Below are 16,386 nucleotides of genomic sequence, written 5' to 3'. Positions count from 1 at the left end.
GCAGTAACTAAAACATTCCTGTATTATCAACGCTGTTTCCAGCCTAAATCCAAAACACAGTCCTTTGTCAGCTACCAGGGAGAAAATAAACTCTCAGCCCAGCCCAAACCAGCACACTTGGGAAGCAAAGGTGCTGAACTCTTAAACCTTTCACAGACATTGCTGGGGACTCTGGGAGCTCAGCAGCATTGGGAAATAGGCTGCACTCAGTTATTGCTGTGCAAGATGTGGAATTTGATTCCTTGACCTTCCTCGTTTGTTCATTTGTGTTTGAAGCCCCAGGTACCCAGTTTGTTAAACCTGCAGTTGGCGTTCCTCAGGTGTTCTCTCAAATGGCCCAGGTGAGGCCGGGGACGACCATGCCGGTCCGACCCACCACCAACACTTTCACTACGGTCATTCCGGCCACGCTCACCATCAGGAGCACTGTACCACAGTCCCAGGCACAACAGCAAAGTAAGTCCACTCCCAGCACCTCCACAACTCCTACTGCAACGCAGCCAACACCACTTGGACAGTTAACTGTGCAGCAGCCAGGGCAGTCCAGTCAAGCTACTAACCCCAAATTAGGTAAGACTTGCCGTGGAAAAGCAAGGGGACTGGAGTGTGTAACGCTGTCTATAACTTGATCTTCAAACGTACGGCGTAGCAGCTAAAAGGCAGAAGTTGAGTCAGAGCTCATGGGTTCTATTTCTGCCTCTGTCACTGACTCATACTTCATCTCTCTACCAACCTGGAAAATGAGGGTAATGCTGCCATCATGTCCAGTTGGTTTGGGAACTAGTTAAATTGTCTTTAATGTTCCAAGACTGTTGATTAGAACTCCCCGAAAATGAAAAATACTGTTGGTTAACCACTTGTATTTTCTGAAGGGTGGAGGTAAACAGATGATGAACACAAGCAGAAACTGACCATGTGTTTCTTTTTTCTTCTGAATGTTGAGTGTTATTGAGTGAAATGACTGCTCAGGAATACAGACAAACAGTTCAAAAAGGACAAAAATACCTCTTCACTAATTATTCTTACCTTTAGTGGCCATAATCATATACAGCTGCATGTAGAAAAGAAATAGAAATCATTTTTGTGGTCATCAGTATCCTGTTTAGTTCGTTGTGGGACTTGTCTCCTACCTTGGAGTGATTGGGAAGGTTAGGGAAATGCCTTCTCGTTACTGGGCAGGATAACTGATGGTTTAGGCTCCTTTGGAGACGCTTGATGTGGAAGAGCAAGAAGCAAGGCAGACTAGGTGGGGGTGGGATTCACACCGTGGATCAGATCTTACTGATTCCTTATTAGTGTTCTTGTATTATCCATTCCCTTGGCAGTGAGTATTGCAAGCTTTGTGACTGTAAAGAGACCTGGAGTGACTGGTGAGAACAGCAATGAGGTTGCTAAGCTAGTGAATACCCTGAACACCATTCCTTCGTTAGGACAGAGCCCTGGCAATGAGGTTGCTAAACTAGTGAATACCCTGAACACCATTCCTTCGTTAGGACAGAGCCCTGGCCCGCTGGTGGTTTCCAACAGCAGTCCTGTGCACGGTTCCCAGAGATCTAGTGTTTCGGAGTCGTCCTCATCGTCGTCATCATCATCAAAAGGTACAACCTTAAGTGGACTGGTTCTGCTGAGAATTCAGAATTGTATTTTGTAGAGTAAAAAAGTGCTAACCTGTAGATAAACACCTGAAAGGCTTTGCTCTTAATTGCTTTGCCTTTATCTAGACATCTTTGTCCAGTGGTTGCATTCTGTTTGTGGATATATTTGCTCACGGACATCATTTTGCGTTCAGAGTGGTCGGTGTGCATCCTGTCACCTTGACAATACACACACCTGAAACACTCTAGACAAGGAGGCAAAAGGATTAAATCTTTGCTTCCAAAAAAGCACCTTCCTCAGGTGTTTAGGAGTCCAGAAGTTGGTTTAGGGTGCATTTCATATCATCTGTATTCTGAGTTTCTTACTACAGCTGGAGGCGAAGATAGCTCTGATGGAAAACTAGACGAAACAAATGATTAAAGAAACCAAACACATTATTATAGGTAAAAGGGGAGATGATTTATTATGTCTAATTTTGAGATACTCCTGGTCTTACTCTATCTACTGGGGGTTTGTTTTGTCACAGATTGTCAGAAGCTTGCATGCTTCTGTCTTTTCATGCCTCTTCCAGCCTAGTTAGGAATTCAAAGTACAGGCCTTGACACTAAAGTACTTCTGCATGCTAAGAAGATTGCCTAAACTTAAGATGAAGTGTAAGGGTTCTGTTTTTCTTCTTTTGTGTCTCTCCCATTACAGTCAGTTCATCTCCTATTCCCACATTCGATTTGCAAGACAGTGGCAGGAAGGTCTGCCCGAGATGCGATGCTCAGTTTCGAGTCACTGAAGCTTTAAGAGGACATATGTGTGTAAGTAACCATTCTGAGATGAGCAGATGGGTAATTGCTCGTGATCATGGAGTGCAAAGAATAGCTCTTCTCCCCAGATCAGGGACTTCTGTGAGAAGGAAGAATATGACTAGGAGAGATCTATAGGCAAAGGAGAGGTCCCACAGTGTCTGGAGACATTCCAAACCCACCTGCATGAATTCCTGTGTGACCTACTCCAGGTGGCCCTGCTCTGGCAGTGGGGTTGGACTGGATGATCCTTCAAGATCCCTTCCAGCCCTTGAGATTATGTGACCCCAGTTTTGTCCTTTTGGTGCCAGGAGATTATTCCATTGCTAATGTTATGTATCAGTAAACAATCAAGCCAGAATTGACTCTGCATTACTCTTTCCTCAAGAGTTTCCTAGAGTTCCTCTGTCTTGTCTCAGTACTGGTTAGTCTTTGTTTAATAATGTGTGTAGTTCCTTGGTGCAACTTAATGTGTGGGGTCTTTTGTTTTCCTTTTAGTTCTGCTGCCCTGAAATGGTTAAATTCCTCAGGAAAAGAAGACCTCGAGAATCTGAACCAAATATTCCATCTGCAAAGGCTCCATCTCCAGAAAAAACTACAGCTGTTGCCTCTCCACCCTCTTCTACTCCTATCCCTGCACTGTCCCCACCTGCTAAAGCTCCAGAGACAAGCGAAAACGTAGTTGACACGTCCCAAAGTAAGCTCATCATGTTGGTAGATGATTTCTACTATGGCAGAGATGGTGGCAAAGTGAACCAGCTGCTGAATTTCCCCAAGGTTCCAACTTCCTTCAGGTGTCCACACTGCACCAAGAGGCTAAAGAACAACATACGGTAAGGGAACAGGAGGTGCCACCAAAACTGTCTGCAGCAGCCCCAGTACCTCCCACAGTGGGTCTTTGCCTGCTTTAGATGGGAAAAGCAAGAAAGACACATCTGAATGCTGTTAAAAAAACCCTTGTGCTGTAGCATTCATAATGCTTCTGGGCTTGCAGGTGCAAAATGGTTGTATTTCTGTTCACACTCTTTCTCTTCATCTCTGTAAGGTTTATGAATCACATGAAGCACCACGTTGAGCTGGATCAGCAGAACGGAGAGGTGGATGTCCACACCATCTGCCAGCATTGCTACAGACAGTTCTCCACTCCGTTTCAGCTGCAGTGTCACTTAGAGAACGTCCACAGTCCCTACGAGTCGACAAGTGAGTGCATTTTGCTGCTCTTTGTTTCAGTTGAAGAAGGTTTCTGTCTGGTATTAAACCCCCTGAGGAAGGAGTGTCTGTTCTGCCTCGCCCCTTGGTGTGTTTGTTGTGTAGGCTGCCAGAAAAATCCATCTAAGTTACACTTCTGCAAACTTCCTGCCAAAAATGCCTTAAAGGAGGAGTTCAATTAGTTTCATTTTCATCAGTGGCTTGACATCTGATGTGAGATCACCAGAGGTTTCCTCAGTGGGACATCATGTTGTACCCACCCTGTAGAGGACAATTTTTGCTGCCTTTTGGAAACCTCTCAGAATAACTTTGGTTGTCTATGGGGGAATATGTTTTGTTTTAAGGGTCAGTTGTTTCCAGAGAGGCTCATAATGTTGGGGTTTGGGTTTTTTGTCCTCCAGCTGTTACCTGCTTTTCCTTTCTTTTGCAGCAAAGTGCAAGATTTGTGAGTGGGCATTTGAGAGCGAGCCAATGTTCCTGCAGCACATGAAGGACACTCACAAGCCTGGGGAGATGCCCTATGTTTGCCAGGTATTAAAAGGGACACAGCTTCCTAAATGCACTCTAGAGAAAAAGAGGAAATCTGGCACTTCTCAGGAGAGGATGTGGTTCAGTGCTCCAGAGCAGACTCGAGCCCTGGCACAGGGCTGTGGAGCCCATTGCATTTTTTCCAAGTGTAGACTTGAGAAGCCCTGTGACTCTTAGGGCAACACAAGTAGCTGAATGTTTGCCACCAGTTGCTGGTGCTCTGGAGTTGGATCAGCTCAATAAACATTTGTTTAGTCCCAGTGACATTTGGAGCCTAATCATTTCTTTCCCTCCCACTGCCCACAGGCGAATTGCTGTGTCATAATGGAGTTGCCACTATGGAGCAGATGAGATTATGTTGCTTGTGTGATACCTTTTCTTGACACTCTTGTTGCCATGAGATTTGTGCTTGCACCACTTCTGAACGTGTCATCTCCACCCAGAGGTCCTAACACTGCCCCTCCAAACAGACAAAAACCAGAGAAGAAACGTCTAAAGCACGTTCTGTTCAAACAGATGATGTCCCAAATCCTGCATTTTGCATAGACCCTGAAGAAACTGCTCTGAAGTATATTCCAGCTGCTTTGCACTGGCTGTCTCCCCCTTGGATTGGGAGCTTGAGTTGTCACTGCTCTCTTCTTTAACAAGGAGTTCAGATCTGTTCTCTGAAGTACTGCTTGCTTTAGTATCTCACAGCTGGAATAAGCCAGCAGAGGCTCTGATCCTAAACGAGGAGCATCTGTGGGGATCTGGGCATTGCTGTTAAGGTGGATGTGGGACGGGTTAGTGCTCTGGTAACCCTTCCCTCCCCTCTGCAGGTCTGTCAGTACCGCTCCTCGCTCTACTCCGAGGTGGACAGTCACTTCCGCATGACGCACGAGGACACGCGGCACCTGCTCTGTCCCTACTGCCTCAAGGTCTTCAAGAACGGCAACGCCTTCCAGCAGCACTTCATGAGGCACCAGGTACATACTCCCTCAGAGCTTCAGCAGAGAATAAGCGTGTGATTAGTGGACCCCTTGGAGTAAAACCAGAAGGGGAACTCGATTCAGGAAAGGTTTTAGTAGATGCTGTCCCCCTCCGTAACGAATGTGATTTGCCTGCTGCCACTCCAGACCTGTCACAGGGCTTGTGCTGTCGCTCCTCTGGGAGCAGCACCAATTGTTGATACTTAGCAGAAGGAAGCCTGTCTTACTGGGCTGTGTTTGCTTCATGTGCTGATGAGCCAAGGGTGGGCTCTGCTCATTTGGGTTCTGGTTTCTTATTATCTGCAGGTAGTGAGTAAATAACACCGTGTGCACACAGAGGAATGGCATTTTCATGGCTCGGTGTTCTGTCTCCATCTGCATTGGCTGTATTGCCAACATATTTTCTGTGGGTGTAGCTGAGGTGTACTTTCAGAATACAGAAATGTCGTGTGCTTACCAAGTGCCTGGACGGATTTGCCCCCAAAGTCCTTTGCTGAGTGCTGTAAGAGGCAGAGCCGAGGCAACTTTGGAAGGGATTTTGCCACGTGCATCACTCTGCTTATGTGCCTTCCTTTGGCTTAACCAAGCTGAGTGAGGCTTGTTTCATGGCACCTCCAGGCCTGCCGTCTCTGCAGAGCCTGATGATTTTCATTAGAGAAACAAAAACCAAATTAAACCTCAAACACCCAGGGGATGGGCTGCAAAAATGAGACTGCTTTTAGTTTCAAAGAGGGGGAAAGTGGGTTTTTTCTTTTTTAAACAAAAAACCCTGCTGTGTTGTGACTTCTCTAAATGAAATGCATTTCTTCTGCATTTGCTTTAGAAGAAGAGTGTTTATCATTGCAACAAGTGCAGACTTCAGTTCCTATTTGCCAAGGATAAAATCGAACACAAGCTGCAGCACCACAAAACTTTCCGAAAGCCTAAACAATTAGAAGGATTGAAACCTGGAACCAAGGTAAGCACTGAGATAACAGCAGGCCTCCCTTCCTCAGGAAACACCTCTGTACTGGGATGTGTTCATTAAGTGCTGCAAAGCTGATGCTTGCTTGATGTGCATCACTTAAACTGCACCCCCTGAGACAGAAAACACTGTGTTCTGCCCATGCTTAGTTAATCAGGTACCTGGTTGAAATAAGTGAGAGAGAAGAGGTGGAAGTGGCATGGCAGAGGTTAAACTCTCATAACAAAGTGGAGGTACCTGAAGTAGTCATCTGGACACCCTCTCTAGTCACTGGGGACAAACAGGCACTCCTGAGGCTCAAGTCGTGTGTCCTCTTTTAGGCTGCTGCTGCCCTGGGTGGGATGAACCACGGCCTAGGAGCACCAGTTTATTCTCTGCTAAGAGCCTGAAAGGCTACTCCAAACAGAGGAGAATTTGGATAGATGCCTCCTGCCCTTGTGTTTCAGGAGGTATGGGTGTCTCTGTTTTCTGCAGGTGACAATCAGGGCATCTAGAGGACAGCCACGGACAGTGCCAGTGTCAAACGACATGTTGCAGGGCACGGGACAGGAAGCTGCTCAGCTGTCGTCTTCTGCCGATCCCCAGCCCATCTTCCTGTACCCACCCGTCCAGAGGAACGTCCAGAAGAGAGCAGTCAAAAAAATGTCAGAACCTTTCTCTGAACTTCAAACCTGAGAAGCTTTTTAAGGGAGAGGCAGATAGCTTTTGAATGCCACAGCGACAGGGAACACGATCCTCGGCACTGGACGGCTCTACCTCACCAGTTGCCAAGGAAACTTGATGCCAGGAGAGTCTGGCTGCCCACAAAGCCATGATTAATCATGTTAGGAAAGCCCTTTAAGGTGAAACTGTGAAACAGAGAGCTAGTGAGGTGCTTCCATAGAAACAGGGGGATTCCATAGGTGTGAGGGCTTTCTGCCCCTCCTCGTCCTGCTGCCTTGGCTTCACTATGTTTTTTGCTTGCTTGTTTATGTATTACCCACTTGTAAGTGACACACTTGTGAGTGCAGCAAGTGGGGAACGTTCAGCCTGGCACTGAGGCACCCCAGGGAGTTAGAGAGCAAGACAAGACTGGTTTGACTGCAGACTTGTGAATGTTTATGTCATTAAATTCTTCTGTCCTGATGATTGTTACAGCTGCTGTTCAGACTCTAATGAGTGTTTCCCTCTGCTGTGCAGGAGTGTCTTGGGGAGACAGACTTGCCTGGAGTGCAGCTTCGAAATCCCCGACTTCCCCAACCACTTCCCCACCTACGTGCACTGTTCCCAGTGTCGCTACAGCACGTGCTGCTCCAGAGCCTACGCCAACCACATGATCAAGTAGGTGCCATTCCCTGGAGACTGTAGGTAGACATTCCTCCTCCCTGGATGCCTGTAGCCCCACGCTGTCTGTCTGCCCTGTAAGAAGGGGTTGCTGGGGTATTCCAGCAGTGGTTTGTAACAGTCTGTATCAGCACAGACGTGGCTGGTGGCTTTCAGCTGAGATGAGGAAGCTGAGCACAAGAGCTGAGGTTCATCCCAGCCTGGCAGTGTAGGGGCTGATGCAGAAAACTCATTTTTCAGCACTCCCAGGGTTTCTTGCAACATTCCCAGATGTAACAGTTGAACAGTTTTGCCCTGCTTCTGCCAGCCTGTGGTGTGCACAGGGCTGTGGGTGGAACACAGAGCAGGGAGGCAGAAAGTTCCTCCACGTCTGGGCATTTTTAAGTGTCCTTTTACCTGGTGGGGTTGGGCTTTTTTTCCTCAGACACAGAGTTTTCATTTCCTTGCAGACAGAATCTTGTCAGACTCAGGATGAGGGGTGTTTGTAAATGGGCTGTATTTTTCATGGGGCTGATAGCTCTTGTAATACCTGGAAATCACCCTTCTCACATCTGTTCAACTCTTTTGTCTTGCAGCAACCACGTTCCTCGGAAGAGTCCAAAATACTTGGCTTTGTTTAAAAACTATACTGCCTGGTAATGGAACACTTGTCACTTCATTTTAATCACCTGGGAATCTAATGTGCATTCACTTTCACTTCTGTTCTGCGAGATCTGCTTCTGAAGAAGCTCCATTTCATTCTTGAAAATGTGTTGAATTAAGGGCAATCTGAGCAGTGGGAGTGGATGTTTTGGGGTGGGGACACTGCCTGTGTACAGGCTGACTTTTGTTTTTTAATTGTCAGTGAGGGGATGTCCCTATTTTCATATCTGATACTAAGCTCACTCCTCTCTCTTCCTGTTTTTTCCCCCCCTTCCAGTGGTGTAAAGCTGTCCTGTTCCTCCTGTCTCTTTGTAACATGTGAGGGTGATGCAATGGCCAAACATCTGGTCTTCAATCCATCACATGAGTTCAGTAACGTTATTTTCCGAGGTAAGGCTTTGAAAAGGGGCAGAGAAGTTGCAAAAAAAATGTATGTAGGACATAATGCATCAGTTTGTAGAGTCCAGCTCAAATACATCTTTGTTTAGCAATGGGCTGAGCTCTTGCTGAGTCCTGAGGTACAACAAAACATGGCCTTGGGGTCCTTCTGTAACTGCCTGAATGGATCTGCTTTGTTATGGAGATGGCAGAGTTAAGCTGTAGGGGAGGCTGCTCTGCCTGGAGCTCAGCTGTGTAACCCCCTTCTCATGAGATCTTCCCAGGCAGAGACAATGCCAAGGGCGTCAGGGAGTTCCTCTGTTCCTCTGAGACATCATTGTGCTTCGGTGACACCGGGAGGCCTTCAGCAGCTGCCGGTGCTGAGTTTTGAATACAGCCCAAACTTGGCTTCCAGCTGTTTGCTACCAACTACCCCAACGTGCAAAACTTCGGGGTTTTGCCTGCAGGGACCTGCTCACAGCCCAGCTTTCCCAGCCCAACTCCTCTTGGGATCCCAAATGGAGTTTGGCTGTTGTTTTGCCTGGTGCTCTGCTGGGCTGCAAGGCCTGGATGTGGCGGTGCTTGGATGTGGGAGGTGGCCTGGGCTGGGTGGATAGTGGCCATTCCTAGGACAAGGGACAACAGAGGGACCCTGGTCCTCCTCTCTCTAAGAGGATGTGTGTGTTTGTGCTGACTTGGTGCTTTATTGCTAAGCTACAAACGTTCTTGTTTTGTTTTTCTTAACAGGGCCTACTTGGATGTCACATTCCAGGTAACTGTCTGTAAACTCTGAGCTGCCATCAGCTGTTTCAGTTGCTGGGCATGGGGTTGTTCCTTTGGTTTTAACTCAAGGGCTTTATTTTAAGAGGTTCCTGTGTTTCTCTCTCCTAAGGCACATTCAGCCCCAGGACAAAAGCATGAAGAATACGTGCCCTACCTATTCCCCAAGTAAAGCTGCTACTGTGAAAACAAAGCCTGTGTTACCTGCAAAGGATGAGCTGGAGCCCGAGCCGGCCCCAGCAGCCTACAGCAGACCCCTGGCCTGCCAGGAGGAAGAGTGCTTGAACCTGGACGCTCGAGAGGACGAGCAGCCAGCAAAGGAGCCGGAGCCTGCGAGCAAAAAGGAGCAGCTGTCGGTGAAGAAGCTGCGGGTCGTACTGTTTGCCTTGTGCTGCAACACGGAGCAGGCTGCAGAGCACTTCCGAAACCCGCCCCGGCGCATCAAGCGCTGGCTGCGCCGGTTTCAGGCTTTCCAAGAGGAGAACTTGGCGTCCCTGTCAGAGGGCAAGTACCTCAGCTTAGAGGCTGAAGAGAAGCTGGCCGAGTGGGTCCTCACGCAGAGGGAGCAGCAGCTGCCTGTGAACGAGGAGACTCTCTTCCAGAAAGCCACCAAGATCGGCCGCTCCCTGGAAGGCGGCTTCAAGATCTCGTACGAGTGGGCGGTGAGGTTCATGCTGCGGCACCACCTGAGCACTCACACCCGCAGGGCCGTGGCCCACCCCCTCCCCAAAGACGTGGAGGACAACGCCGGCTGCTTCATCGAGTTCGTGCAGCGGCAGATCCACACGCAGGACCTGCCCCTCTCCATGATCGCCGCCATCGACGAGATCTCCCTGTTCCTGGACGTGGAGGTGCTGAGCAGCGACGACCGGAAGGAGAACGCTCTGCAGACGGTGGGAACCGGGGAGCCCTGGTGCGACGTCGTCCTCACCATCCTCGCCGACGGCAGCGTCCTCCCCACGCTGGTCTTCTACAGGGGCCACGTCCAGCAGCCCGCCAACGTGCCCGAGTCCATCGTGTTGGAAGCGAAGGAGAACGGCTACAGCGACGACGAGCTGATGGAGCTGTGGGCGTCCCGAGTGTGGCACAAGCACACGGAGTGCCAGAACAGCAAGGGCATGCTGGTGCTGGACTGCCACCGCACGCACCTCTCGGAGGAGGTGCTGGCCCTGCTCAGCGCCTCCAGCACCCTCCCGGCCGTGGTCCCCGCGGGCTGCAGCTCCAAAATCCAACCTCTAGATGTTTGCATCAAAAGGACTGTGAAAAATTTCTTGCATAAAAAGTGGAAAGAGCAAGCCAAGGAGATGGCGGACTCCACGTGCGACTCGGACATTCTCCTGCAGCTGGTGTTGTGCTGGCTGGCGGAGGTGCTGCAGGTCATCAGTGACTCTCCCGAACTGGTGCAGCAATCCTTCCTGGTGGCCAGTGTGCTGCCGGGGCCCGACGGCACGGCCAACTCGCCCACGCGCAACGCCGACATGCAGGAGGAGCTCATCACCTCTCTGGAGGAGCAGCTGAAGCTCAACGAAGACCCACGGGAGGCGGCGGCAGCGCAGGGGCAGGACCGACCCCCGGCCGAGGAGGCTGCAGACCCCGAAATCCTCCATCAGCTCTTCGAGGGGGAGAGCGAGACTGAGTCCTTTTACGGCTTTGAAGACGCCGACTTGGATCTGATGGAAATCTGAGCACTGACCCGCGACCCCTTGGCCCAGGAAGGGTCGTTTTTATCAGTCGATGTTGGGCCGAGACCGTGACACTTCCCTGTGGATTTGTGGCTTTAGGAGCGTGGTAGGAGATCACTTGGATCCATGGTAGGAGACCACTCAGATCCGTGGTAGGAGATCACTTGGATCCGTGGTAGGAGATCACTTGGATCCATGGTAGGAGATCACTTGGATCCATGGTAGGAGATCACTCAGATCCATGGTAGATCACTCAGATCCATGGCAGGACACCACTCGGATCCGTGGTAGGAGATCACTCAGATCCATGGTAGGAGATCACTCGGATCCATGGTAGGAGATCACTCAGATCCATGGTAGATCACTTGGATCCATGGCAGGACACCACTCGGATCCGTGGCCACCGATGCTGTTCGTTTCTAAGTTTTTGTGCTTTTCTAAAAAGGAAAAAAAAAAAAGAACCAGAAGCAGTCCCTGTGTTGGTATTTTCTGAGGATCTTGTGGGTGAATATTTTTGCGTTTTCTTTACCTCACTGTATCATAGTTTTTCCTGTTTTTATTGTGCAGAAACGTTTTTGGATTATCCATCGTCAATGTGACCATTTCTAAAGGAGAGAAAAAAACAAACCCCCCACCTCTGTAGCTCTGCCCCAGGATATAAAAATCTCTTTGGTTGTCTTAACACTTCTTTTGGTTGTTTCCCTTCCTTTTCTTTTGTTTAACACTTGACCCAGACGTTTGGGTTTCTGTGGAGAGTTTAGGGATGAGTTGTTATTGCTCTAAAGTGTGAACCTTCAGTAAGTGGCCACTGAGATTTGGGGTTTGGTTTGGGGGTTTTTTGGGTTTCTTTTTTTTTTCTTGGTTTTAAAGGAGGAAAAAGAGTCAAATCCTCGTGCTCGTGCCTGGAGGCAGGGGGAGGGGGGACACACGAGCAGAAGCATTTTGCCTGTTGAATGCCAGCAGAGTCCTGGGGAGCCACAACCCTCTGAGTAAGGGGGAGACCCACACTCAGGGCCGACTTAACTCTGTGTGGCGGGTCCTCTCCTCCCCCTGGGACCCCTCCTCAGCACCCACCTTGCTCCAAAGAATCCCTGACAGAGGGTGTGTGGTGGGAGAGGGAAGCTGAGCCAGTCTCACTCTTCCCCAGCAGCAGGAGGGAGTTAAACCTGGACCACGAGACCCCTGAGCGACTCAGAACCCGCTGTGACCAGTGGCCTCAGACACTACATCCCTTAGAATCAGAAAAAAAAAACCCCTTTAACAAACAAAAACTGTGACAAACAAAGCAAAGACAGACGTTTGTTTTTATTTTTCACTGCCAGCTTGACTTTTTTCTACAATGTGCATGTTTGAGGGTTTTTTAATCGTGTGTCTCATGGTATCGACGGGAAGCGTTTGACACGGCAGCCACGAGCACCTGCACCTTTCTGTTTCCATAGAGGTTTTTGTGAACCTTCCCCTGTGCCCCAGGAAAGCAGGAGGCAGCATGTGCAGACCTGTAAATGGTTCATCTTTAAAATGTACATAAGTGGAACATTTAATAAAACCAGGGAAATGGATTTATAAACATGTGTTTTTATTCTGAAGGACTTGTGCAGGGCTGGTGCTGGGACAGTGCTTCCTCCAGCACTGCTCTGCCTGGCCCCAGGGAGCGAACGGAGCTGGGATGCTCATTAGAGGTGTTTAGTCTCATTAACACAGGAGTGAGGCCAGAGTTCTGTCCTTCAGACATTGCTGCAACCCCTCCCTGCCCATTACCTGCAGCACAGGGTTGGTGACCAACCTCCTCCCTCCAGGGAACTTCCTCTAGAAGCCTGAAAAATCATTTACAAATACCTAAAAGTACTTCCTGAGGAATATTTTATCTCAGGCAGTCATAAACACAACCCTTAATTAGGAATTGCTTGCCTAAGAGGCTTAGAAGGGCCCCTGGTCAGCCCCACTGGACACAGAGGATGCTCCAGCTGCTGCCAGGAACCTGGCAGACAACCACCTTCCATTTCCTGAGCCTTCCTGTTGGGGTTTAACCCCAGCCAGCACCTCACCCCCACAGCCTGTGTGCCGCTGCCTCTGCTGTCAGCAGGCAGAGCCACGGGGAGATCTGAGTGACTCCAACCCTGCTCACCAGAGACTAAGATGTTTGCACTTGCCTGTGTCTCTGATGGGCTGAGGCAGCACCGTGGTGCTCCCTGAGGCCCAGAACCCATCACCTCCCACCCCAAGCAGGGCCCAGCTGACTTTCTCTTCAGCACTTTGGGGTTTTTAAACAAAAACCCCTCATCTGTGGTTTTGTTGTGTCCACAGGCAGCTGTTGAAGGCTGACAAAGGCTTTTTAGCTGCCAGCTGAGGGCTCGTGGTTGTCTGGCTGTGCAGGAGGAGCACAGCACGTGCCCCAGGTAAGTCAGGGCTGCTGAACCCCCAGGGGGGGTTACAGGGTGCCCCCCATGACCCTGTCGTGGTCCCCAGGGGGTTTCTTTCATTAGGGCAAATCTGACAACAGTGTGAGTGTTGAACTTCAGCTTTGGCAAACCAAGAGCAGCATTAATCCTAAACCCCACTGGCCCAGCCCCACTGCTGCTCTGGCAGCAAAACAAACCCCAACTGAGGGGAAGGTGAGCACCGCCAGTCACTGCCAGCAGAGGGGAGGCTGTGGGTGCTGCCAGAAGTGTTGGGGACCACCCTGACCCCCTGCACACACACACACACACCCCCCTGATCCCCTGGGCTCGGGCTGTCCAAGTCAGAGAGGGGAGATGGGAGTTACCTGTCCAGTGGGGTACAGCACCCACCACAACCCCAGTCAAGGAAACAACAGAAGCCTTTTTTTCCTGCTCTTCTCTAGCAAAACCAAAGGACTTGCAGCTGCCAGTGACCTTCAGTGCCTGAAAGCAGGAGCCTTGCCCCCAGCCTGTTTCTGGAGCATCCCCCAACCTCCATCCCAGCAGCTGCACAAACACACAGGCTTGGCTTAACAAGTTTATTTCCTTTCCAAAACAAGACAGATGAGAGGAGTGGAGAGGTTTGCATCCCATCTGAAAGGGGACGAGGTGGACACGCAGCAGCCTGGGGCAGCTCCTCAGAGATCACTCGAAGCCACTGCAAGAAGATGTTTGGGACAAGGTCAGGATAACTCAGAGCCTGGCTGAGGTCAGCACCTGCACCAACACCATCAGCATTGCTGCTGCTACTGGAGGTGTCTGAGGAGGCACAGCAGGGACAGGGCCCAGCAGAGAGCACAGAGCATCAAGGTGGCTTTACAGAAACCCAAGGCCAAGATGTTCTCCTGCACATCATCACCTGCCTGGCAGCAGCCCCTCCTCGTGCCTCCAGGACGTGTCAGGCTGACAAGGGTGCTGTTACCTGATGAGGTGTGCGATGTCCCAGTTGGCTTCTAGGGTGATGGGTCCTTCCACCTCCACACCCTTCTCCGTTGCAATGGCTATTTCATACTGAGGAGAGGACACAGGGAAAAGCTTCACTAAAGCCTCACTAAAACCCAAATCCCACTCCTGGGTTAAAGTTGGGCCCCATGAACACTGGTAACAGCCATTGCTGACTGCTCTCCTCTAAACGAGTTCCTGCAAGGACCCTGGGGTCAGAGACAGAAGGTGGCCCTGGAAAATGAGCCTGGGGCAGGCAGCAGGTCCCTGCTCACACACCAAAGCACCACTCACCCTGTTGAATGATCGAGCATCTCTGTAATACAAAATCTTCATGCAACGCTCGATCAGGTCCCGGGCCTCCTCCTTGGTCAGGACAGATTTCTTCTCCAAGACTTCTCTCATCAATGGCTAGGAAAGAAAACAAACCCCAACACACCCAACTTCAGTAGCTTGACAGCTCAGTCCCTCAGCACTGAGGTCGCTTTAGCACCTGAGGACAAGCTCTACCTGAGCAAGGTGTGCTCCGAAACCCGTGGCGACCGTCGGGGCTTCGTAGGCCACGCCGAGCATGTCCACGTAACCTAGGAAGCTGAAGGACAGACCTGTGAGCCCAGGGACTGAGCTGCTGAGCAGCTACACCCAGCCAGGGACCTGTCAGGATCCCTGAGGAGCAGCAGTCCCGGGGAAGGACACGCAGCAGCCGTCACACGCTGCTTCTCCTCGCTCACCTCTCGCCGCCATAGTAGCCTCCGATGACAACGCTGTTCCAGAGAGGGTTTAACTTGGACCTCCGGTTGTACATGACCCTTGTCAGCCAGGAATGAATGGCCTTGGGGCTGTAGCTGTGCCCATCTCCCAACAGCTCCTCATCGATTCTGATTAGGTAGAAATTTCACCTAAGAAAAGTACTTGGAGAAGCCAACAGCGGCCCCCTGCAGCTGCACCCCCAGCAGCCCCCTCCTGCAAACAGCAGCCCCCTGCAGCTGCACCCTCAGCAGCTCCCTCCTGCAAACAGCAGCCCCCTGCAGCTGCACCCCCAGCAGCCCCCTGCAGCTGCACCCCCAGCAGCTCCCTCCTGCAAACAGCAGCCCCCTGCAGCTGCACCCCCAGCAGCTCCCTCCTGCAAACAGCAGCCCCCTGCAGCTGCACCCCCAGCAGCTCCCTCCTGCAAACAGCAGCCCCCTGCAGCTGCACCCGCAGCAGCTCCCTCCTGCAAACAGCAGCCCCCTGCAGCTGCACCCCCAGCAGCTCCCTCCTGCAAACAGCAGCCCCCTGCAGCTGCACCCCCAGCAGCTCCCAGCTCCCTCTTGCAGCCTCCAGGAACAACCAAACCCCGCCCCCCACTACACTCAGCAGGGAATTTGGGAAAGACCTTTGTACCAAAGCGATTCTTGGGGGACAAGAGGCATCCCAGCTGAGCATCACCCCTGATCAGTGAGTGCATTTAGTTACACTCCAGTCCTCTGAGGACAAGGAAAGGTGAGCAGCACGGCCAGGGCTCGGCCAGCCTGCGCACAGCCACAGCAGCCCCAGCACAGAACTTACACCATCTGGTCGATGATCTGTTTGAGGTACTGGAAGTCGGCGTAGTCCCCGGAGGCTCCCAGCATGGTGCTGTCGTTCACCTTCTGCAGCCGGGAGATGTTTCGGAAGCGGGCGAGGGAGCCGAAGGAGCCCATCGTATCCGCCGCGATGATCACGCCGCCGTCGAACTTCACCCCCAGCACCGAGGTTCCCGTCACCATCGGGGTCCTGGGGACACAAAGCGTCAGCGCGGGCTGCCCCGGAGCCTTCGGCCTCACACACTCGCCCAGCCCCCTCCCGCTCCCCGGGCCCAGCTCCGCCGCGCCTCCGCCCGACCCCCGCACCGCGCCCCCCCCACGCCGCTCCCCGCGGCCTCTCCCGCACTCACAGCGTCCGGGAGACGGGCAGGAGCCCGGCGGCGGCTTCGGGCCCGCGGGGGATGTACGTTTGTCCCGGGGCCGGGCCCCCGGCCCAGAACGGCGGCGGCGGCACCCGCGCTCCCCCGACCTCCATCTTAGTGACGGTGCGGCGCGCGCTGCGCAGGCGCCAGGAAGCGCGGCCGCTCTCGGCCGCCGTAGGGCGGGGACGGGCCGGGCGCCATCTTTGGTGTGGGCA

The 16,386-nt window shown here is 51.6% G+C and overlaps 2 protein-coding genes across 11 annotated transcripts in view; one reads left to right on the top strand and one right to left on the bottom strand.

The window, feature by feature from the left end:
• Positions 1-12,431, top strand: part of POGZ (pogo transposable element derived with ZNF domain) — a 31,928-nt gene extending 19,497 nt beyond the window's left edge. For 2 of the 10 annotated variants that reach the window (XM_062016314.1, XM_062016321.1), the window contains exons 5-18: positions 277-570; positions 1,326-1,598; positions 2,293-2,402; positions 2,889-3,223; positions 3,436-3,590; positions 4,030-4,130; positions 4,946-5,092; positions 5,919-6,053; positions 6,534-6,703; positions 7,239-7,379; positions 7,958-8,017; positions 8,302-8,414; positions 9,150-9,174; positions 9,295-12,431. In XM_062016314.1, coding sequence (XP_061872298.1) covers positions 277-570; positions 1,326-1,598; positions 2,293-2,402; positions 2,889-3,223; positions 3,436-3,590; positions 4,030-4,130; positions 4,946-5,092; positions 5,919-6,053; positions 6,534-6,703; positions 7,239-7,379; positions 7,958-8,017; positions 8,302-8,414; positions 9,150-9,174; positions 9,295-10,867 — 3,632 coding nt within the window. In that variant the 3' untranslated portion in view covers positions 10,868-12,431. The remainder of the gene's footprint in view (positions 1-276; positions 571-1,325; positions 1,599-2,292; positions 2,403-2,888; positions 3,224-3,435; positions 3,591-4,029; positions 4,131-4,945; positions 5,093-5,918; positions 6,054-6,533; positions 6,704-7,238; positions 7,380-7,957; positions 8,018-8,301; positions 8,415-9,149; positions 9,175-9,294) is intronic. The other 8 variants (XM_062016323.1, XM_062016318.1, XM_062016324.1 and 5 more) reach the window with 8 other exon arrangements.
• Positions 12,432-13,827: 1,396 nt separating this feature from the next.
• On the bottom strand, positions 13,828-16,324 carry PSMB4 (proteasome 20S subunit beta 4). Its single transcript, XM_062016127.1, has 7 exons — positions 16,160-16,324; positions 15,793-15,999; positions 14,976-15,122; positions 14,755-14,836; positions 14,539-14,655; positions 14,225-14,313; positions 13,828-13,960 (listed from the first exon to the last, which is right to left on the bottom strand). Exons 1-7 carry the CDS (start codon positions 16,282-16,284, stop codon positions 13,948-13,950), a joined length of 780 nt encoding a protein of 259 aa, XP_061872111.1. The 5' UTR covers positions 16,285-16,324; the 3' UTR covers positions 13,828-13,947.
• Positions 16,325-16,386: the final 62 nt, after the last annotated feature.

The sequence above is a fragment of the Colius striatus genome, chromosome 29, assembly GCF_028858725.1.
Source record: "Colius striatus isolate bColStr4 chromosome 29, bColStr4.1.hap1, whole genome shotgun sequence".
NCBI classification, from domain to species: Eukaryota; Metazoa; Chordata; class Aves; order Coliiformes; family Coliidae; genus Colius; species Colius striatus.
This window is presented reverse-complemented; position numbering and strand designations above follow the sequence as displayed.